Raw genomic sequence first — 18,540 nt, 5'->3', positions numbered from 1 at the left:
GGCTTTTGCTGAGAAACAAATAGTTTGCAACAACACACGCTGAACTTGAATCAAACATTCTTTAGAACACAGCTGATCAACCGTCTGCTTTTCACTTTTGAATGAAGTTCCAGTAGTTGCGGAGTGAAATGAAAAACCTGAATTAGAAGCACAAACTCTGTTGCCATTGACAGCAGTCATTATTTTTTTCAGAGGTCCTTCAGTCGAAAATAATGACCGCTAGAACTTTGGGAAATCCCATTCAAGTCAATGGAGAGTTCTACTTGAATTGTGAAGAGCCGTGTAATAACTCTAGATATTCAAATAACATCAGAACAATTCAATTAGGTCTGATTTTATTTGGCGATAAAGTATTTCTTTTTTCTTTAGGTATTGCCAACATGACTTTCCACGGGAACACGGCCATAACCTACAGAGGCAGTGAGAGGATTGAGAGCAGCCTGACCAGCATCGCCTTCAGCCTGCGGACCCGCCAGCGCGACGGCGCCATCTTGCACGCAGAGCGCGGCGCAGAGTTCATCACCGTGTGGCTGCAGGACGGCCTGCTGGTCCTGCAGCTGCTGAGCGGCAACACCTCCTCTTCGTCCTCTTCGTCGTCATCATCGTTATCGCCATCAGTACCACCATCATCATCATCATCATCATCATCCTCATCATCCTCATCGTTGGTGGCATCGGAAACCCTCACCCTGCGCAGCTTGGTACCGGTGAATGACGGCGCCTGGCACAACGTCGAGTTCTTTATGGTGGCGCCGTGGGCCGAGGCCTCGCCGTGGACACTGCTGCTGGATGACCGCGAGGAGCTCTCGTCCACCTCGGGTGCGGCCCTGGCGGGCAGCCTGGACTTCCTCCGCGACGGCGGCGTGGACGTGCAGCTGGGCGGCCTGGGCCCCGAGGCGGGCGGCTGGGGCCTGACCGGCTGCCTTGGCACGGTGGAGCTGGGCGGCGTGCCGCTGCCCTTCTACGGCGCCGACGAGGTGAGACTGCCGCGGCTGCAGGCCGAGCGCTTCGACCTGAGGGGCGTGGCGGGCCCGGTGCCAAGCGCCGGCTGCTGGGGCGAGCCCGTGTGCCACCCGGAGCCCGTCTGCTTGAACGGCGGACTCTGCCGCGACCTCTTCAACGACTACGCGTGCGACTGTGTCCCGGGCTGGACGGGCCGCCGCTGCGAGCTCAACGAGGACACGTGTGCCTCGGCGCCGTGCGTCCACGGCAACTGCACGGTGGTTGGCCTGGAGTACAGGTGCGTGTGCCAGGTGGGCTACACGGGCACCAACTGCAGTACGGAGGTGGATGTGTGCGAGGGGCATGCCTGTGCCAACGGCGCCACCTGCCTGCATGGCGTCAACAAGTACGCCTGCCTGTGCGCCGAGAACTACACAGGCTCTTACTGCGAGTGAGTCCAGCTCACACACACACACACACACACACACACACACACACACACATTGAAAGCTGGAGATCCAAACGGCAGGTCTGTGCTCATTAGTATTCTGTTGGTAATGGTGATATGACATGGGGGTCCCGTATCTCCTGAAGCCAGAGATCTGAGATGTAAAAGAAACTTTGGAGTGGATCTGCACATCCACACTCTTTGAAAGCACCCGCATCCGAAACAACCTTTTGATGAAGCTACATGAGAAGAGCTGCGCACATGCACACATACACGCAAGCACACTAACACATGTACACACACCGAAACACTTCAAATGCACAAGCTCAGCACTCTGTGCTGTTTAATGTGAGGAAAGATATATTCAAAGCATTAAACGTAACAACAACATACTTTTCTGCATCACACCACACCTCTCTGGGGAGCCATTTGCTCTTCTGTAAATACAATAAATATGTACAGTATATAATGTAAGATAGCTTAGTCCCTTTGTATTATTATTATTATTATTAATAATAATGTGCATGTTCCATATGCGCTCCAAGTGTATGCATCTTGATTATCTTTTCATTGTGTGTATTAAAGAGGTATGCTAATGTCTCACTAATGTCTTAGGGAATATTCTTTTCTGTTCTACTCTTTTGTGTTGTTCATTTGCATAGTAATTTACACTGATTAGAGACCTTCCATCCTAAACAAATGATACAATTTACCAAAATGTGTATTTCATTTCTCTTATTCACTACAGAGATAAGGTTGAGGAGATTCCATGGTACTTAGTCGTCCATAAAATGTAAGTGATATATTTCCTCTTTCTTTCTTTCTTTCTTTCTTTCTTTCTTTCTTTCTTTCTTTCTTTTCTGTCTCCTGACATTCTGACTGCAGCTACCACACTCTCCTAACTCTTGTATTTGATCACGGTTGTCCACCCCAACACTCGCTCATGTCCTCCCCCACTCAGATCCCCATTGTTGACCCGTTAGCGCTCCTGCTCCTCCTCCGCGTTCAGCACCCGTCAAAGGTGTATTCACATGCTAATACCACTATCCTGATCGCTACTTAATCCTCTTTTGTGGCCCACGGGGTCTGGGACGGGTGGGTTGGGTGGGTGGGTGGGTGGTGTGAGCTTGTAGCGGGTCTGTGTGTGTTTGCGTATGGGTATATGGGGGGCGGGTTAACAGAAGTTGCTCTCCTCATACCCACCCCCCCCACCCAACTCAATGGAGGTTGTGGCTGTAGAGACAGACCTGTCTTCTGTTGGTAACCCCCCCACGCCCCCCCTTTCTATCCCCTCTTCTGTTCTTCCCCTGCTCCCGGTAGGCGCCCCAAGCTCCCGGTGACCATCTGTGGGGACGAGCTGCGCAACTACGCGTGCTTCAACGGGGGCAACTGCTCCGAGCTGGAGCTGAGCTGCGACTGCCTGCCGGGATTCATCGGACACCGGTCAGCGGGGGGGTTACATGTCTGAGTGTGTGTGTGTGTGTGTGTGTCTGTCTGTCTGTCTGTCTGTCTGTCTGTGTCAGTGACTGTGTGTCTGTGTATAAGTGTGGTTATGAGTTTGTGTAGGTTCATATCTGTAACTTATTTGTGTTTTGTATAAATATATGATTTTGTCAAAGCGTGCAGGATTGTGTGTGTTTCTGTGTTTGTGTGCACATACAGTATATGTGTTTGTGTGCACATACAGTATATGGAGCATGTGTGCACATATATGCAGCATGTGTGTATATGTTTGTGTGATTGGGGTTATTCATGTGTCTGTGTGTGTGTGTGTGTTTGTGGGCACACCTCTCCAGTCTCCGTTTGCCTCCCTGCCCATGATTTATTCAGCACAGGGGGGAGTAGAAATAATAAGCGTGTTAGTGCTAGACCCTCTGCCCTGTGCCTGCTATGGTGCACTGTGTGTGTGTGTGTGTGTGTGTGTGTGTGGGTGTTGTGTGTGTGCGTGTGTGCGCATGTGTGCGTGTGTGTGCGCATGTGTGCGTGTGTGTGTGTAGTGTGTGTGCGTGTGTAGTGTGTGTGCGTGTGTAGTGTGTGCGTGTGTAGTGTGTGTGTGCGTGTGTGTGTGTGCTGTTCACCCGTGTCACTCCTGGGGTTTGTGCGTGGTGTTGACATGTGGCAGGGGCCGGCCTCCAGGCCGTGTCGCTGTCATCATGGCCCGTCCACGGCTCATTGGGGAAACACCACTGACACGGGCACATTATTCAGGTCCCCTGAGAGGCTCCCTCCTCCCCCCAAACACTGAGATGTTGGCCGGCTATTGAAAACCCGGCTACGGATATGTGTAGCTTAGGGCTGTTATCAATTTAGGGATGCAGATCCGTATCAGTGCATAGGAACTCATATTTATGATGACACGCGTAAGGGGAATGTGCCATCATGCATTCTGGATTTTTCAGCATGTCCACAAAGCTCTTTGCCTCTGGAGACTCTGCAGTTATAGACAGGAGAACATGTACTGTAAGGGCATTATATTAATGTTGGTTACAGTTTATGGTACGCTAATATCAGTCTGTGTGTGTGTGTGTGTGTGCATGTTAATGTTTGGGTGTGTGTGTCTATGTTTGGGTGTATTTTCATCTGCTGAGTGTGTACTGTATTAATGTGTGTGCATGTGTGTGTGTGTGTGTGTGTGTGTGTGTGTGTGAACAGGTGCGAGCAGGAACTGGACGAGTGCAAGTCCAATCCGTGCCTGAACGGTGGCTACTGCCGGAACCTGGTGAACAAGTTCCAGTGTGTGTGCGAGATGAGCTTCGGCGGCGAACGCTGCCAGGTGGATGTAAGCGACATTTTCTTTTACATGGCGCTGCTGCTCTGGCAGAACCTGTTCCAGCTGCTGTCCTACCTCATCCTGCGGCTGGACGACGAGCCCGAGGTGGACTGGGCCTGGGCAAGGGACGAGTGAGAGAGGGACTGATTGTGTGTGTGTGTGTGTGTGTGTGTGTGTATATATTTTCCTACTACAACTGTCAACCTGCAACAGGATCGTGACCTGGGCAGGAATAACCTATTGGGAAGGTCAAGTGTGTGTGTCTGTGTGTGTGTGTGTGTGTGTGTGTGTGTGAGAGAGAGAGAGAGAGAGTGGGAGAAGGAGAGTGTCTGTGTGTGCTGGGGGCATGAGAGGCGATGAGATCGGATTTGTGGATTGGAGGAAATGTCTTCATTCACCTTCTTGGAAAGTTGCTGCATTTGCCAGGTAGACTTAGAAAATGGAAAGGGCTAAGCTGCATGGGCCCCCAACACTTTTGACCCCATTTAGATGTGGTGATGACAATATTTCACACACATGGTAGAGCTTAGGCCATGGCCCCCCATGCTGACTACAGTGTTATACTATAGCCTAGAGTATATGTTATATGTATAGGGACACTGACACATTTCACTATTTACAGGAAAGGAATAAATCCAAACATACAGGCCATTTGAATAATTTGTGAATGAATGAATGAATGAATGAATGAATGAATGAATGAATAGGTGGATGTGGAAATAAGCTATATGAAAGGCAAGGAATAGGAGATACATAGATCTGAATTAACACAATCAGATGTTCCCCCCCCCCACCCCCAAAAAAAAACATCATTGCCATCTCTGTAGCAAGGCATTGCACTGTAATGTTTCCCAATCCTGTTTCGCCACTAGAACCTTTCTTTACGCTGAATATGAGAGAAGCACAGGCTCTGCCCTGAAGGTCAATACTCCAGCCTGGGGCTCACCTGAGTCTAGAACTTTACAATGCTGGATTGGTTGACAACAGAGTGGGGATCATTTACTGTGCCTTATATATTAATTCTGCAATACTCATACGTTATTTGTTACTTAAACAGTGTACTTGAATATGTGTGATCCTCATTCTTTGGCATCTCACAAATATTTGGGCACTTACTTGGTATAAATCAATCATGCTTTGCTAAAAATCTAGTCTTAAATCAATTTTAACATGGCAGGTCATAATATTGCAAGCAAGCATGAGAAGACAGTTTCAAAGCAAGGAAACAAGAAAGGTATACGCACATTTCTAAAGACATTTTTGTTTATTTTGCATTTATACATCATCAGATTGTCTGAACAAATTGTGTTTAGGTAGATTTATGCCAGTTGTACCAAATCAAGCTAAAGTATTCTATGTCCAATTGTTCAGGCTATTGATGTAAATGGCATTCATTCATTTCTGTTAGTGTGTATTTCTGCTGCTTCATGTGTTACTGCCCTTCTAGGAAACCTTTGTTCGTCTCGTCTCCCACGTAGAGTTTATCTCTTACAGTTCAGGATCACCTAGTGTCACACATTTTCCTTTGTTTTTTGTGGTTAGTGCAGTTCTTTGTCTCTTTTTTTCACTCACTCTGTCTCTTTCATTGTTTGGATGTAAGAGTGTCTACCGACCTGGACAAGCTCTTCTCTCATGTCGTACACGTCCTCCCTGTGAATGTCTGTCTCTGTCTTCAAATAAACATTTCCTCCTCTCCCTTTTCATCTTTGATCTGTTGTGTGTCATTCTCTCTTTCATTCTCGCTCTCTCACACTCTCTCTCTCTCTCTCACACACACACGTGCACAGAGAAAGAAAGAGAGAGCATTCATCTTTCTGTCTACCACATCACTCACACAGCCCTTGTCTGACGTTCCGCTTGGTTGTCAGGCCCATCAGAGGGTAGGCGTCGGGCCCTGCTGTGCTTTTTTTCATATACACCCCCCCCCCATCCCTCCCCCCACCAGCCCTAGCACACCATCCCCTCTCCACCGCATCACATCAGCATCCAACAGGAGGCAGCTCTGCTCCTATCTTTACACTACACTGCACTACACTACACTGCACCTAAGAGGCCCCCAGAGACAGAGCTCCCCCAGCACCCCCCCCCCCACCACCAGAGCCAGGGAGGGGAACCAGTGCTCATGTGATATGCTTTGTGAAGGCCACCGTCCTATTCCCACTGAATATCCATATCCAGGAGTGGTCAGACAGGTGATCAAATGTACCCATATTCTGACATTGCATAAGAGTCTGGAGGTCAGTTCCCTTTGCACCAGAAGTATCTGTTGTCGCATTATAATAGTCATTTGGTTTTGAGTCTCTTTGTTTCAAACTTGTTATTGTGTTATCCAGACACTGAATATTTGTAAAACCACATCAAACTCATCATGAATAATTCCTCCTCTTCATTAGATGAAGTGAACTCTTTTGGGTAGCAATCAGGTTAAAACAGCTGAACCTGTTCTTTAACTGTGGGTCAAGCTCCAACATCAGGTGATCTTTCTCATGCCCAGTCGCCCATGAGTGACCACTGGTGTGTTTCATGCCATACATTTCACTCTGCTCTCCATCATGTACGATATTCTTCCTGCACTCCAAAAAAGCCAGACCGTGTTGCCTTGACTCCATCTCATTAACCTGACAGTGGAAGGTTCCTGGTCGTGAGACACCGTCGGCCACGATGGCACCTGCTATATCACATTGAGGAGATGATCCACCGCTGTGGCGGACAAGTGATGAATTTTGCAGCAGACACACACACACACACACACACACACAGTATAGGTGACCTTTTCTCTCCCTGCCTGACAGTTTGATTGAGAGGTGGCCTCGGTGTGATCTCACTCTCGCTGGCTCTCCCAGAGGCGGTGTGAGCTCTAAAGATAGACTTCGTCCTAACAGGCTTATCCCAGCCATCAGGATCTCACACACACACTCACACATCCATCTTTGTCCAGTCACACCCTGAGTGCTACCTCCAGCAAAATTGACTGTCCATGACTGTAGAGGTAGACACAGGCTCTGTGGCTGATTTCTAGATAATGGAGGTAGCTTTTGGGTCCAAGAAAGTAAGCTCACCATAGAAGTGCACAACATTTGAAAACGTAGGAATTTTTTCTCAAGATAAACTATGAAATTATCATGGTTAACAGTACATACTCTCTCTCTTACACACACACACACACACACAAAGTGTGCCATTCTGGCAGACCACGAGCGTTACCTGGGAAACAGCTTAGCTCCAGGTCAAAGCTGCATAGTCAATCAGCTGGAGAGCCCCAGTGATGGAACCTGTCGACATCATTTCCTGTTGAGCTCTGCCCGGCCCTGCCATGCCCTGTGCTGGCCAGCATGGGCTGCATGCTGTGAGTGGCACGCCCGCTCTCTAATCTGTGTCTCTCCTACACATGGACATGGTGGCTAACAGGCTTACATGAGCTTGTAGGGAAAATAGAAATGTTTGTCTGCATGGGTTTCTCTGAGAGGAACAGGAAATATAATGTCATTAATCAAAGCAGACTATGCTAGAATATGCACAGAAGAATGTCTTCCTTAAAACAAGGACATGTTGGCACATGACACTCAAACTGTGCCTAGTGTTCATGATAAGAGGGATAGTGATGCCATAGACATTCTTTATACAAGAGTTATACACTGGCAGACATTTCTTTTGTCTGGTAAATGTGTGTGTGTGTTTCATACAGTAGTAGATTAGAAGAATATGACTTCTGTGTGTATGTCACATAAGTACAACAGTACCCAAATGGCTGGTGGATGGATACATCACCAGTTGTTCTTTGAGCTGCTGGTCAGTTTACTGTATATTGTAGATGATTTCTGGATCTACTGACCTTTCCCCCTGTGTTGTCTCCTGTGTGTGTCTCTGTGTTGTGTGTGTCTGTGTATATATCTCTGTGTGTGTGTGTTCCATCAGTTGAGTGTTGAGGGCCTGACCTCTGACCTGCTACTGTCGGCCAGCCTGCTTGCCGTGGCGCTGCTGGTGGCTCTGTCAGCCTCGGTGACGGTGCTGGTGGTGACGCTGAACCGGCGGGCGACCCGCGGCACCTACAGCCCCAGCCGGCAGGAGAAGGAGGGCTCTCGCGTGGAGCTGTGGAGCATCGTCCAGCCGCCGCCCACAGAGAGGCTCATCTGAGTGGGAAACATGGCAGGAGGGGGGTGGGGGGGCTGTGGTCAGCCGCACAGCTGCAGGCCCAGGGTCAGACACAGGTGGAGCAGAGGGGACCAGGGACAGAGCTGAAGTGAATGGATAGGAAGGGGATTTGATGTAGTACTGGATTCCAAACAATCAGCGTCAGAGACACTCAACGCCTTCAATTTCCCTGAATGCCTTTTTTAGTGTCTTTTGAATCTGAGTGACTGAATGAATTGAATTGAAATTATGTGCAGTATATTGAGGTGAACAGTTCCAAATCCTTCTGACATCAGGTGAGCAGGATGAATTATCCACACCCAGACAAGCTTGATTTGTGCTTAACAAACTTCCCAGAGAAGCTTAGTTCTGGCTGTCTATTATTGTCTATATACTAGGCTATTTATTGATTCTCTCAGGCAAACATATAGCCAATCAGTTCTGAGATGCTAGACCTAGTTCAGAATAGGTGGTACTGTATATATTGTTTGAGAACAGAACCAGCATCCAAGGCAGCTGTAGTGATAGATGAACAGTAGATGATCACTGTGAAACAGTGAGTTGGATCTGTAGATATATTTTATTGTTGCATTGTTTTAGTAAACAAAGCAAATAGTTGTTGCTAGTTAATCTTCTGTACATAATTCTTAACTGTTGTCAAACACCCATTTCGAAAATGTACTTTGGCTAAAAGAGAAACAGTATGATTTACACTAAAATACTTCAAGACAAAGCACCCTTCCATTTAGACAGAAGACTATGACATAGAATGACTCTCACTGTCTCAGCTCTGCTAGCTTCGTTAGAATAACCTGTTTTACTAAACTCAGTCAATATTTTCTCTTGCTTTAAGCCTAATTGTTAAATGCCTCTTTACACTCTTACAATTCTAATTAAGCTATTCATGGCCATTTAAATTCAGCTGTTGTGGTCCAGTTACATGGTGCTGTAGGGGACCTAGCCACTATTTCTGTCCCACCTGTTTGTCTTTTTGCATGCTTAAACCTCAGTTGGGTCATATTAACTGCGTGCGCTGCCTTTAAGCCTTATTTTTGCCATTGCCTGTCAATTTGTTCATCTGTGAGCCAAAACATGTAAAATGGTACGGATTCATTGCAGATCTACTGGTTCTTAAGACTGATTACCTCACCGTGCATGAACAAACACAACTGAGCATGTTGTTGAATACCCATGTATATAATTTATTCTGTTCAATTTATTCACAGTGCATACAGTGGTACCAGTAACTGTATATAGTACAGGAGATTGACGTAGAGTCTTGACTCTGTATCGATAACATGCAAGTGTGCAGTCGAGTTAGAACACTCAAGTCTCTAAATCCATTCAGACATTACGCAGAAATGCCACAGTACCAAAATACCACTCTCAACACGTTTCCTGTGGATGCTGAGGCCGCTATTGTGAGGCGTGATCACTGGTACGCCATTGTCTGTACGTCATCACTGAACATCATGTGAAATAAAGCCAAGGGACGATGATGTGATGATGAAGTTTATGTTTCCAGCAGGGTTGTGCAAAATTCAAATTGCAACTCCGCTTCCTGTTTGCTACCTCAAGTGAAATGCAAGTGAAATTCATGAACTGAATTGGAATTTAAGAGCCAGTTTCAATTCAATTCTGGAATTTTGCACAAGCCTGGTTTCCAGGCTCCTGCCACTAAGGTCAAAACACTATGTTTGAACCCCCACACCATCACAAAATGGTTTTGCCCTACATGGTAGTAATGAGGGAAATGTTCATTTGAAAGAGAGCATTCTTAAAAAGGAACATGGACAATTATATTACTTCACATGGAAAAATAATGTTCAAATGGCTAATGTAGCATGGCAGAACATAAAATGCATGACAAAATTAATATAAAATCAGAGATGTATAGAGTTGCTCAGAAGCCACAAAATACCCCAAGTTTACAAGCAAAACAGGGCTAAAATCCAACTTCAAACGCACATTATGGCCACACGCCACTGAGTTCTGCTGGGTACTGGTGGCTAACAAACCACATGGCCACTTGAACTCAAAATGCTATACAACATTATGTTTGTATCTGTTAACCATTACAATTTCCTTAGTCAACCACTGTCCCAATGGACAATGACTGCATTTAACAAACATAAAATACAAAAAAAAACAAAAACATGTTTCATGGTACACACAGCAAGCACAGCAACAAATTCAATGTCAGTAACATTTAAGCTTGCACTCCATTCAAGAGTATCTGAACAACCAGAGAGCAACTTCATGAACATGTGCAAAGCTTCATTCTGTTCAGACTCCTTTCGGTGGACCCTCTAAGCAACAACAGTAGATACAGTAGCCAGTGACAAGAACATCGTAACATACAGCAATCATGGGCGAGGAGCATGTATTTTGACATCAAATTTGTTTGAAATGAACTAAAAATGATAGCACAGGTATTTTTGCAAGGCATTCATGGAATTTCCTGATACGAGCAGTCTATGTCAAAATGGAACACATTCCACGTTTGTTTTTGTCAAATGAAATCAACCACTGAGCAGCCTGAGAAGGCAACAATCACACAATTCAGTCAGATACAGGAGAAACTGTGCCATGAAATGTGAGTCATGGTTTAGACTTAGTCGGCATAAGCAGAAACAACTGCACCCATAAAAATAATAAAACAAAGAAATTTAAAATGAAAGATGTTGAGATCACCCTCGTTCCTTTAATGGATACAGCCAGTTAAGGAACTTTTCATCCATGTCATTTACACCATTTCCATAAAGTGTCTATATACCTTTAAACAAAGTCATAAGTCACACTACAGTATTTTCAAAAGAACAGGAAAAGAAAATCAGAAACACTCAACTAAAATAAAACAATACTGACCTAATTTCTATTAAAGTCTACACTGTCACTTTAATGGCCACACCTCTGGAATAGGTTTGGAATTAGAGCAGACTTAAGACCACACTTTTGCCAAGGGCCAGGCCAACAACCACGGGTCAAAGACGTAAACATATCAATATCAGGCAAACAGCATCAAATGAGTACAAGCCTGGCAGTGATGCATGCAATGGAGCTTTGGATGGCAAACACACATGCTGGACCATTTGTGCCTGATGCATTTACCCCAAAGACTTTGCTACACTGACATGGATCAGTAGTCAGTTCCTGTACCATTTAGCATGTAACACTTAAGCTGTTGGTGCAAACCAACATAGTTCCTGTAGTAGACAGGTCTGGCTTTTGAATATTTTGCCAAATACCATCGTTGAATCCCTAACCCACCCCCACCCCACCCACCCACCCACCCAAAATATTCACATAAGGCACTCTCACAATCTTGGTTCCAATCCTAACAAAGCTATAAAGCGCTTTGGCTTTGGCAGCCCTGCTCCTGGAGAGCTGCCATGCTTGCAGGTCTATAGAAGTTACTGAGCTTCTCCATTAGGTGCCTAAAAAGGAGTGACGGCACTCTTGAGCCAACGATGTCAGTTGGCGACAGGGGCTTGATGAAAAGCCCGCCCCGGCACACGGCAGCTCTCCAGCAAGCACACAGCCTCAGCCCTGTCTGACCGTGTCCTTACCACTAAGCACAAGTGTGTATGTGTGTGGGTGTGTGTGTGTGTGTGTGTGTGTGTGTGTGTGCATGACACGTGTACGTGCGGAGGCAAGCGCATTGGTTCGGTGGGGACCACAGATCTGGCATGCAGCTCCCAGGCATACGAAACACACTTGACCAGCCACAACAGTACAATCAATGATGAATTCATAATGGTGAACAGAGGATGTGATGCTAGCAGGTCTTTAAACTGGAAAAGTGTCTGACCATGACCCTCACCACCAAATTCAATTAAATATCTGTACAGGTATTCCTGGTTCATTTCTTTTTCTTAATGTAGGAAAACATAGCTTTAACTGTTGTTTTTACACCGGTAAGAATGATTTGCATAATATATATCAGTGTACAAAGCAATAATTGTCTTATGTGAGCCATTAAAGGCTCATTCCCTTACAACAGTTCTACATTAAATACTTATAATATTGTCATTAAAGGGTCAGTAAGGGGGAAAAAATCATTTTGATTGGGATCGCAGAGAAATAATGACCCTTGCATAGTTCATGTAAAAGTTTTGGTTGAGCTCGAATCACAGATTCCCCAGACTCATCTTGAGTGAGTCTGCTCACCCTACTGGCAACACGATTAGGGGGGGGCAACTGGCATTGCGGGGGCATCGCTAACTTTTCCTTAAGCTAACCGACTGACCACAATAGGTCTTTTAACTGCGAAAATAACAAAATAAAAAGGCTGACAGCTTTATGAGCGGGTCAAACACCACAGGGCAGTACCCAGGAGGGGATGGAAAACATCATTAAAGTGTCTCGAGGAATGGCATACCACATAAATTGGTTAAAAGGGCAAAAGGAGAAACCAAAAGGGGGGGAAAATGAGCCTACACATTCCATCCAGAGGGATGAACCCAGCACTGACCCTGGGCAAAACTGCACTGGAGTTTGCCTTCAGCCAGACCTGGTGTTGAGCTGAAACAGCCCGTTCCTTCTGGGGTGGGCACTGGGGATGTGGCTATATAGGTAGCTGAATGTGAAAATCCCTGAAAAAGCTTGCCCCTACATGACTACACACACACAAAAAAAGAGTATTGCTTCTTTACAATGCACCAAGACGGCTACAGCAGACATACTAGACACGCCTCCATCAGTCGGGGTGGAAGAGGAAGAAATGCACTCTTACACTAATTTCTCCAGAATGACTTCTCAACACTACTTTATATGTACTTTTCCTCAACACTACTTTATATTCAATACTTTAACTTGACATGTTTTCATTCTATTAGAGATGCAGTGTTCAGGTAGGGAAAAGGACAGAGAGGATTGTTTTTCTTAAAAAAAAAAAAAAAAAAAAAAGTGCTTGGATAGGTAACAGGCTATATTTGGCTACTTTTTTTGGCCCGTTTTGAAATGAGACGACCTACTTGTCTACGAGGGCATGGCAAAGGAGACGAATGAAATACTGTTTGTTCTCTAGAAAATGACACTTGTTCATACTTCCCTCTCTGATGCCTGTTACTAGGGCCGCTTTCTTTCTAACTGATGACCTGAGAATCCCATCATGCCTCTAGTACATAAATATATAACTCTACAATAATAATAATAAAGACTCTGCTTAAACCTACACATTTCCACAGTACCGTATTCCGACTGCCGCATGTTAACATTACAGCGTTGCAAAAAGCTAATTAAAACATCCTCTTTAAGGCATCGCAGTACATGGTGTGACCTTACGGTGGAGGATTCTCTTCAATAATTTGGAACTTGTCTATAGTCGTTTCAAATATACCAATTAGGAGGAAACAGTGATTTCACTCTCAAAATGCAACAGTGATGTGTGAAGTACCCTTCTGAACAAGTGCAAGTCATTGCAATGGGGTTACTACATAACTCCTCTATATGAGGGAAATATTATTGGGGTAAGAGAGAGAATGGGAGTCCCTTTTTAAATGAGTACAGTCACTTTAAAATACTATGTCTAGCGTAACTACACGGTTGCAATTCGTTCTGATTTCCTTCAGCTCAACAGTGTTTGCATTGATGCAGATAATAGTTGAAGGACGAAGAAGAGTGCATGTTTCAGATATAGACATTCTGAAGTTCAACAGACATGTACAGCAGGACTTACATGAAACTGGCAGTTGGACAGAAAAGACCTTAAAATGTCTGTATGTTTGTGTACCGTGTGTGTGTGAGTGTGATTGTGTGTAAGAGAGCGAGTGTACACATGTATGTGAGTGGAGCACAACTTGTAACTTGTGTGTGTGTGTGTGTTGGTGTCTGTGCTTAACGGGTTTTATGCTGGTTTGAAGGTGAATATGAGTTTTATATACCTGCATAAGAGCCTGCATTAGACAGTGTGTGTGTGTGTATGTATGTTTGTGTGAGAGAGAGAAATAACATTCAGCTCTCAGCTAAGCACTTGCGTTGTGTGTACCTGTAAGAGATGTTAGCTGGTGTATATCTGGTGTATATACTGTATAACAGGTGTGTGTGTGTGTGTGTGTGTACATCCGTTAGTCTGCTCAGCTCTTGTCTGTGTTGTTGTGCACCTGCGTGAGCTGTAGGCTGGTGTTGAGGGAGCTGAGGCTGCACAAGGAGTCAATCTCCTCTAGTAAGCCTTTCTCCTGCACCTTCCCTCCTAGCATTACCTCCGGGTCATCATCGCCCTCCCCGTCCCGGTCAGTAGCGTCCCTCTGCCAGGGGATGAGGGCGGCGCTCTGCCGGACTCCATCCCGCTGCTTCAGCCTCTCTTTGGAGAGGACTCTCCTGCGAAACACCCCGCGCGGCGTGTGTTGGCTCTGGGGCTCTGGAGCCCGGCTAGGAGACGCAGCCCTGGACAGGTGACCTCCCCTGGGGGACGGAGAGAGCAGAGGGTCCCTCTCTGGAGTGGACTGGAGGAGCGCTGGGGGCTTGAGGGCATCTGGTGTAAGTGGCGACGGTGGTGTTCGGGGAGCGGGGCTGGGAGGAGCTGGTGCCGTACGGGGGTTGGGCGCTTGGGCAGCGCTGCTGGCATGTACTGACAGAGTGTGTGCGGAGGGGGCGTGTGTGGCGGGGGCGTCGGTGTGGGCCCGAGGCCGCAGCGAGGGCACGGCTGTGGTCGTGGCCGTGGATGATCTGTAGCTGGGTTGGCGGCGCGGCGACGGGGGCAGGTGTTTGCCGTGCACGGCGCTGTCGTCCTGGCCCAGGAGCCAGCCCCCGCTGGACTCCGCAGAGCGACCAGACGAGCCCCCACCACCTCCGCCGCCGCCTCCTCCTCCACCCACCCCAACGCCACTGCTGCTGCTGCTGCTGCTGTCGCCACAGGCCTGCTGGCTCTCACTGGATGGGCTGGGCCTCTTCTGGAAGTCACACACAGAAAGTACATCAACATAAATAAACACACACACACAAACTTCTAATAGCCCACTGAATATTATCCATCACATAAATATATTTATCCAGCCTCACATTCAACGGTACAAAGATGCCTGTGTGACCAGAAAAGGACACTTGAGTTTCTGGACACTAATAGGTAATCGGGACACTAATAGGTAATCTATTAGTATAGTGTATTACACACACCCTCAGCTCATGTTCGGGCTCCTTTGGCCTGGCGTCAGTAAAGCACGTGTTGCTCACCGTGGACTTGAAGTCCAGGTCCTCCATTGAGCGCAGGAAGTCCAGGCTCTTGGCGGCAGCAAGGCGGCCCTCCTGAATGCTGGTGCTGCTCAGCGAGTCCAGAATCTCCTCCAGGAGGGTCATCTTGCCCGAGGACGGCGCCACGTCCGCCTCCAGCTCGTACGAGTCGTCACTGTCCTCCGTGTGTGAGGGCATCTCCCCGCTGTCTTCCGACGAGATCCTGACAAACACACACATACAATTAACACAAACACACACACACACAACAAAACACCCATAAAACTAATACAAGCACCCTAGAGAAATAGTAGATATTGCACAGATTCAGGCGTGTGTTTTAGTAATATTCACATAATGATGATTTCTCTCCACTTCTTTACTCAGTACATCTTCATGCTGTTATACATTTAACTAACATACAATGAACTAGTTTCCCCCATCTCAGGATGAAAAGGCCTATGTTGTTTCATGCATCAGCCACTAGAGGTCAGACAAGTACAGCTGGTCTGCCGTATTCCAAAACCAAAACCACTCACTCAGACGTGCTCATAATCTACATAACTCGTTATTCCCACTTTGACCATTCCTATTGAACAGAATAGTGCTGTCGTGTGGCAGACCGACTCTTACTTGCTGGCACTGTCCTGCTCGTCCTCATCCAGGGTGTACTCTGGACAGCCGATGGCGAGCTTGCTGTCGTAATTCTGCAGCGGGGGAGAGAAACACACACACACACACACACACACACACACACACACACACACACACACACACACACACACACACACACACACACACACACACACACACAGAGTGACATCAGTGATCGGTTGACAGTGTAAGGGGACAGCCAAAGACGTGAAAGAACAGCAAGTGGTTGTGAGCGAACAGCCAATGATGACACAAAGCCAAAGAAATGAGAGAAGAGCCAACCACATAGGGGAACAGCCAGTGAGGTGAGATAGCCAACGACATGAGAGCCCAGCCAATGGACTTGATTGTAAAGGTCAATAGTTTGTCAATGGCTTTGGGCCTCAGCCAGTGATGTGAGGGCACGAATGACCATGGGAACACAGACAGTGGTTGTAGGCTGGTGTGTGTGTGTGTGTGTGTGTGTGTTTCTTGGAGGGCAGACAGTTGGGCTCACTGCTGTGGTTGTTGTTGCTATGGCTATGCTGGAGGTGATTACAGAGGTGGGACTGAGGAGGTGTAGGCTAATATCAGTTTGGCACGGTCCACTCGGACGAGTTAATCCTTCGCTTTTAAAACACACCTGTGCAACATGTTACATTTAAACTGGCACATTAAAAAGAGGAGGCATTCTGAAGCATGCTCTCTTGCTGCTACACAGACACATACATACACATACACACACACACACATACACACTTAATTTCTGCAATCTACACACCTCTTTCCATCTCTGGAGATTTCCCACCCTCTCTCTCCAACACACAGTTAAAATGTTTTTTTTTCTTCCTTAAATAAATAGTTCAACCGCTCTCATCATGTTTCTCTTTGTCAAAAGTGTAGACCCACATTTTGAGTTCAGTCATTTCAATGGCATCCCCACATAAATAGTTCAGTCATTACCAAGGCACTAGACCATACACAAGCACCAACGTCTGGCCTAGTAAACGCCGATTTATATGCAATCATCAAAGAGGCACAAGTAAATGAGGGGCTGGTAACTAGAGAACAGGACAGACAGGTCACACCTTAAGAGATGGACAGACAGAGAGAGAGAGAGAGAGAGAGAGAGAAGGAAAGAAAGACAGAAAGAGAGAGAGAGAGAGAGAAAGACAGACAGACAGACAGACTCCTCTGCTTCTAATCTAAAACTCATCCTCTATCTGATGCCTAAACACATAGAGCGGGACTGCAGAAAGGGTTAACCAGCACCTCTCCATAAAAATAGCTGAGAGACGTGTGTGTGTGTGTGTGTGTGTGTGTGTATGTGGGCCACTCAGGGCTCTTGGCACAGGAGTAAACAGGAACACATGTGGGGCCCCTGATTGGCGCGGCTCTCGCTGGTAGTTGGGAGCTGGAATGAAAACGATTACAGGGGGGACTTTAAGCCCTCAGCCCCACCCCAGCCCCTTTTACCAAAACTGTGTGTGTGTATGCACGAGAGAAAATACGGGACAGAGGGAGAGAGAGAGAGAGAGAGAGAGAGAGAGAGAGAGAGGGAGAGAGAGAGAGGGAAAGAGAGAGTGTGTGTGTCTGTGTGAGAGAGGGCGAGACAGAGACAGAGTGTGTGTGTGTGTGTGTGTGTGTGTGTGTGTGTGTGAGTGTGAGAGAGAGAGAGAGAGAGAGAGAGAGAGGAGAAAGAGAGAGAGGAAAACAGGAAAAAGAGAAAGGACTTTTCATTAATGGATTCCTGTGTCAGGGTCGTAAATCGCCGGAGCGAGTGGCCGCTGGCCCTGGGTGCACCTGCGAGACGCCGGCCCGTCGTTTGAGGGCCGAGGCACGGGGAGCACGGTGTGGTGGGGTGTGTGTGTGTGGGGGGGGGGGGGGTAGTTAGCGCTCAGCCTTCCCCCTCCTCCTCCTCTGTCATGCAGTTTGCCGATCTTTAGGCCTGTTAGCTGGGAGAAAATGGAACGAGGGCTCTCGCTGGCGCTCTGTCTGTGTGTAGGTGTTTATTAAAACAGGGTGAGCGGGGTCTCCCCCCCCCTCCTGCCCCATTTTCTTCATTACAGGGGAGAGGCAGACCTGCCTTACTGAGTCCTGCCACCACAACAAAGAGCCTCAAACTCTTTGGAAATCACCAGCATGTACACACACGCACAATATGATCTCTCTCTTTCACTTACACAAACACACACACACACGTTTGCATACATAAATATGCTCACACACTTTACCAGGCGCGCGCACACACAGGCACAAGCACAAGCACACATAAACACACAAATCTTTCTGAGATCAGCCACAACCACAGCCGCAACAAAGACTGGCAGACCATATAAATCAACATCGCTCATAAATTTGGAAACAAAACCTTTCACCACACACACACACACACTTTCAGGAAGACACGATACACACAGTGTCAGTTTACAACAAGAAATAGTAA

The 18,540-nt window shown here is 46.9% G+C and overlaps 2 protein-coding genes across 7 annotated transcripts in view; one reads left to right on the top strand and one right to left on the bottom strand.

Moving 5' to 3' along the window:
- Positions 1 to 9,485, top strand: part of crb1 (crumbs cell polarity complex component 1) — a 28,179-nt gene extending 18,694 nt beyond the window's left edge. For both annotated transcript variants that reach the window (XM_042056409.1, XM_042056410.1), the window contains 5 exons: positions 370 to 1,393; positions 2,139 to 2,183; positions 2,711 to 2,833; positions 4,043 to 4,169; positions 8,076 to 9,485. In XM_042056409.1, the coding sequence (XP_041912343.1) occupies positions 370 to 1,393; positions 2,139 to 2,183; positions 2,711 to 2,833; positions 4,043 to 4,169; positions 8,076 to 8,294 (1,538 nt within the window). In that variant the 3' untranslated portion in view covers positions 8,295 to 9,485. The remainder of the gene's footprint in view (positions 1 to 369; positions 1,394 to 2,138; positions 2,184 to 2,710; positions 2,834 to 4,042; positions 4,170 to 8,075) is intronic.
- A 2,693-nt stretch (positions 9,486 to 12,178) lies between these two features.
- The window catches only part of dennd1b (DENN/MADD domain containing 1B), a 95,726-nt gene continuing 89,364 nt past the window's right edge, over positions 12,179 to 18,540 (bottom strand). For 4 of the 5 annotated variants that reach the window (XM_042056412.1, XM_042056413.1, XM_042056411.1 and 1 more), the window contains 3 exons: positions 16,095 to 16,168; positions 15,408 to 15,684; positions 12,179 to 15,184 (listed from right to left, as the gene is read on the bottom strand). In XM_042056412.1, coding sequence (XP_041912346.1) covers positions 14,369 to 15,184; positions 15,408 to 15,684; positions 16,095 to 16,168 — 1,167 coding nt within the window. In that variant the 3' untranslated portion in view covers positions 12,179 to 14,368. The remainder of the gene's footprint in view (positions 15,185 to 15,407; positions 15,685 to 16,094; positions 16,169 to 18,540) is intronic. The other variant, XM_042056414.1, reaches the window with a different exon arrangement.

Source organism: Alosa sapidissima, chromosome 12, assembly GCF_018492685.1.
Source record: "Alosa sapidissima isolate fAloSap1 chromosome 12, fAloSap1.pri, whole genome shotgun sequence".
In the NCBI taxonomy this organism is placed as follows: Eukaryota; Metazoa; Chordata; class Actinopteri; order Clupeiformes; family Clupeidae; genus Alosa; species Alosa sapidissima.
Note: the sequence above shows the minus strand (reverse complement) of the source record. Positions and strands in the feature narration are given on the sequence as shown.